The following is a 5,251-nucleotide window of genomic DNA, read 5'->3' on the forward strand; positions in this document are numbered from 1 at the left end:
AAATTTGAGAAATTCAACCAGTAAGATTCTCGGTTGCATTTGCTCGAATGTAACCTATGAGCTTTATTGTCTGGATTTTTCAAGTTTTGTAGAAGGGATTTTATCAAAGTTTTATAGCGTAATCCCGGCCTTAGAGACATTCGCTTTGTATTTGATAGGTTTTTTTTTTCATGATGACATTACACAAATCAAAATGAAATCAAACATGGTCATTTTTCTAAAAATTTAAATATATTTTATTTTTTTTTCTATAAGTTTTTTTTTCTTGATAAATGCATTTATTACCAATCTTTGGCCACTCGAAATGAACACTAAAAACTTCGAAAATAAACGGTAACGGATTCAGACATCGACATCTCTTAATGGAGGAGACCACCGTGAAGACCAAGACCGTAGACACCATGTGCGCCAAGACCATGGCCGTACAGACCACCGTGAGCGAGACCGGCATGTCCGAGACCGGCGTGTCCGAGACCGGCGTGCCCGAGACCAGCGTGTCCAAGACCGGCGTATCCGAGACCGTGGTATCCCAGACCGTGTGCGAGACCGAGGTGGGCAGCTGGGGCTCCGATGTAAGCGTGGGCAGCGACGTGTGGTACGGCTGCGGGTGCGATATGGGAATCAGCAACTTGGTAGGCGGTTGCTTTGGCTCCATATCCAGTTCCGACTTCGGAGCGGCTACGGTGTGCACCAGCTGAGGCAATGCCGTAGTTGAAAGCGTAGTTGCCATGGCCCTGTGGGTAATTAAGGAAAATAATAATAATTAATTATTAATTTTGAAGTTGGTCAAGAAAATACTATAAATAGTACTATAAATTATACTAAATTATATTATACCAAAATACTATTAATAATATAAATACTATTCTGTTTATGAGTGATGTCTTCAACTTTTCAGACATTGCGAAACAAAAACAACATTTCCTTAGGGGCCAGAGAACCAACAAGTCATACTGAGGTATCTGGATTCATACGGTGGCGTCCTAAGGAACCCCCCCCCCCAACGTGGGCCAAGGCTAAGAGTACATATATATTATAAGGACCAAGAATTATTCAAGAACATTATTTATTCTGAGATTATTTTCTCATTAGATATATAAATTTTCATGAGAGAGATTCTAGAATTTTATTTTCATTGAATGGGAATTACAGGAATTTTGGAATTCTTTTTTTTATTAAATACGAATTCTCATGAATTCTGATATTAATTATTTTCCATTAAATATGTATTTTCATGAATTCTGATAGTAATTTTCAATTAAATTTGTATATTCACCGATTCTGAAATTATTTTCTCATTAAATATGATATATTTTTTTCAATATAATTCTGCGAGTATTTCTTTCAATAGTTCTTAGAATATTTTTCATGAATTTTATGATTGAGAATTATCAAGAATTACAAAATATTTTTTTTCCCAATAAATTTGGAATTTTCTTTCAATACTTATAAAATCATTTCTCTCGTTAATTCTGAAATCATTTCTCTCATCAATTTTTAAATACTTTCCAAATGTAATTTTGAAATTACTTCTTTCACTGATTTTTGGAACACATTTTTTCGTTGAGGTGATTTTTTTATTCAGCATTTCTATAAATTCGGAAACAATGTTGGCCTTTTCATCGATTGGGCCACTGCAAAAAAAGCTTCGAGGGTGGCCACATTTTTTGCCCGCGACCCATGGTTTATTTACTCAAACTGATTTTATGATGTTGTCGGTGCTAAACTTAGATTTAAATAAGATTTCATATGAAAATGAAAATTCTTTTGAAATTGAATATGCTCCGCAAACATAATTTATCTTCAAAACTATTCATTCTTTTATTTTTGGAAAAGTTAATTACAGTAAAAGTCAGTTATAACGACAATTTCGATATAAACTAGTGATTTGCAGGTGATTGCCAAAGAACTAATGTTACAAAAAAAAAAAATTTGCTTATGACGAGAAATCCGTTATAACGGACGTTTACTGCAATTAATAAAAAAAAATTAATTGTCTGGGAAAAATGCTTTATTTCGTGATAACTGAGCTGAAATTTTGAATGTACAATATATCTGTACTTACGTCCATATGCCTGGATACGGCACTGGTTCCGGTTCCCAAAAGGCCGACAGCGTTAGCTGCAGCGACGACGGCGAAAAGGATGGCGAACTGTGAAGGAAAATAAATATAATTGGTTAATTATCCAAATGAATAAAGAAAGATTAATTAAGATCGGGAAAAAAATATTAACACAAGCAAAAATGATCTTATTCACAGGCTGAGATCAGCCTCTCTCCTAAAATCCCTCCTAAAGTTTTTCTGGTGCTTCTGAAAATATTTATGCAAGACTGTTGTTTAACCGTTTCTAAAAGGAAAAATCTCTTGCGCAAAGAAAAAGTCAAATTACACAGCATCGACAAAGGTTAGCTTCAACGCAACGCTTCACGTTATTACGGCGTCAATGAATCTCTTCAATCAAATATAATAAAGAAATAATAACTTATAAAATTCTATCGGCAGTTGCTGTAGCTACGCCTGCTAGCTATTATATAGCCCTGGATTCACGTGTCTCTCTTCTAGAAAGTTCTGTTTTTCAGAGTGAGTGCGGTAAAAAAAAGCGTGCAAGTTGCACTCTATAGCCGTCATTATTTAATCTGAAAATCCTGAGAATTAGAAGACAAGTTCATCATGAACAACATATAGCAAAGGCTTCGTAAGTTTAAATCGGCAATGGATTGATACCATGAAATAGACCCATCTGTGGTATGTTTTTGCACATGTAGAAAAATTGGTAAAGGAGGCCTTGTTACTATATTCAAACAGAACAGAACAGACCGAGCACAACCAAGCTCTGTCACTTGAGATTTTAGCTCATTTCTCCGGAAGTTTACTATACTCTAGCAGATTAACTGGAATTTAGAAGAAACGACTAACAGACACTATGCTGTTCTTTCAGAAAGAATCACCTAGAATCACTGGACCCCCATCACCCCCAAGAACGCAACTCCCCGCGAATACGGAGGGACAACTGTATGTGCATTGTAAATTGAACACTTGTATAATCGTCGATTTGCGAAGTTACCGAAGTACTGTAACTCATCCAAAAGTAGGTAAAATTATAATAATTGTTGCATGACAATGTGCAAGGGAGAAGGGAAGAAACTTGATATCACAGAAAACTCTCAGCATAAAAGCGAAAATTCTTGGACTTGAAGAAAAATTCAAACATTTTCTACCGGTTTATAACACAGTTTCTCGATATACTTATCTATGATATTATAATGAAGAATTTTCCTAATTTTCAATTAAAAAATTTTAACATTATTATTCAAAGGAACACAACAATGAAAGCTTAACAATACAAATTTAAAAATATTTTAAATCAAGTGATATATTAAACAGTGTAAATTAGTTGTTATTGAGAGAGAATTGTTTTTTCCTGAGTTTAGCGTTAGCGGGCTTTTGTAAAATTTAATTTTCATTTATTCAATTTGTTTTGGGAGCAGTGATTCCCAAGCGGCGTGCCATGGTACTTGAGGGGAGGGTGCCTTTCATCACTCCAAAAAACACGTCGATCGAAAAACTATGTTGAAGAAATAGTAATTAAGGGAATGTTTCCCAACTGATCGCCCATGGCTTTTTGGAGTCCTATTTTCTGAAACCATTCGGCAAGATTTGAAATTCTAATTTAATTTCCAATGATAATCTGTGGAACAGCAATACATTTCTGCTTTCATCGGTATAAATGGGTTAAGCTAATTGAAAAATCCGTCTTATTACATTTTAATTCTGCAAAATGACCAGAATTTTTGGAATAATCCATGCAAAATACCCAGGTTCTTTACAATGAGCCAGATTTTTTCCATTCTCCTACGACGTAAACATCTTTAAGGATAAAATATAACTTCACACCCCAATACTAAAATATATTTAAAAAATTTTAAATAGTTAAATTGCATTCAAGTGGTTGTTTCTACGTTAATAGAAACTGTAGTTCTGTTGGCTCTATGCTAATACACACGGCATAATCACTCGGAACAACTTTGAATTTTAGGACTTGGTCTAAATGCCTCTCTTGAGCATAAAAATGACTCACAGTGCAACAAAAATGATCAAGACGATCGAGCCAGATAGCACTTGCGATAGAAAGAGCATTCCTACTAACGCATATTACAGAAAAGAATTCACTAAATTTCATACTCACCTTAGCGAACATTTTGTAGTTGTTGAAGTTGCTCTGCGAAATGCAAAACTGATGCCTTCCATATGCCACCGAAGCCTTTATATACTCTCATAAAAACCATTTTTTTCCCAGTCGGTAAAACAATTTCCCCGTATAAGAGATGGTACCGAGAGCCTTCGAAGGACAGTGGTCAAGAGAATATTCGTAACAAAAAAACTTCCAGACAGCCGAATGCCATCTTACCATCTTGCTTCATGAATCCCGTTCACGGAAGAGAAAAAGTAATATTAAAATAAAATAATAACTATTATCAACACGAGAAGAACCCGCCTCTTCTTTTACGAACCACACCTCCCAATTCATTCCAAAAAAAACTTATCATTGTTTTTTGTTTGCGAGAATTTCCACGTAAAGTCAGGTTATTCTCATTGTCTTCCGTATACATAATTTTTTTAAAAATTATTAACCGAAAGTCTGAGAACGTCAACGTCTCATTAAACGGTATTGAATAGTGTCTGAAGGTTGGATCAGATCACGTAGTGCAACAAAAACAACAACAACAAAAAACGCCCATTTTGATCCATTACTTCCCATGCAATTTTATTTCATCCAAGATGGTGCCCGACCTTCGCCTTCAAACAACGGGAATACGTATTAAATACGGTCTCAAACTAAAAAGAAAAACTAAATCAGGTTAGTTGTGGGTTCGGAACTGGTTTCAATCCTCCAAGGTTGAACCTACGCCCTTTTCGAGTATTCTAATTTGGATGGGAAAAATCGCAGAATGGAAGATAATACACTGAAATGTAAGGACATTACTTATCAATGATCCGTTATCTGTGATTTTTTTTTTAAAATGTTGTTATCTGATCAATTTGAGAATATGGAAAACTTATCTTTCTCATGAATCCATAATTCATTCTTTTTACTTGAAGGACTTATGGTGAGTATCAAGTTGAACTAGATGCATCGATAAGTAGATCTCGACGTCGTTTTTTTTTTATTGTTTTACTTGTTCCCAAGTAAACATGGATGGAAATGCATTTTGTACAAGAACGTGGTTATGGATACGAGAATTATACGCC

General features: G+C 34.9%; 1 protein-coding gene across 1 annotated transcript; it reads right to left on the minus strand.

Annotated features, from left to right (window-relative positions):
* Positions 1-210: 210 nt before the first annotated feature.
* Positions 211-4,754, minus strand: LOC149069047 (uncharacterized). Its single transcript, XM_089250972.1, has 3 exons — positions 4,188-4,754; positions 2,066-2,152; positions 211-734 (listed from the first exon to the last, which is right to left on the minus strand). Exons 1-3 carry the CDS (start codon positions 4,197-4,199, stop codon positions 360-362), a joined length of 474 nt encoding a protein of 157 aa, XP_089107098.1. The 5' UTR covers positions 4,200-4,754; the 3' UTR covers positions 211-359.
* Positions 4,755-5,251: the final 497 nt, after the last annotated feature.

This window comes from Pholcus phalangioides, unplaced genomic scaffold (assembly GCF_987345545.1).
Source record: "Pholcus phalangioides strain wild (caught in Gottingen) unplaced genomic scaffold, Ppha-v1.0 ptg000024l_1, whole genome shotgun sequence".
NCBI lineage: Eukaryota > Metazoa > Arthropoda > Arachnida > Araneae > Pholcidae > Pholcus > Pholcus phalangioides.

What these genes read in the sequence shown, in the direction of transcription:
- LOC149069047 (XM_089250972.1), bottom strand. An exon ending in CCGTATCCAGGCATATGGAC is followed by an intron (nt 735 to 2,065) that starts GTAAGTACAGAT and finishes AATTACCCACAG; the next exon opens with GGCCATGGCAACTACGCTTT.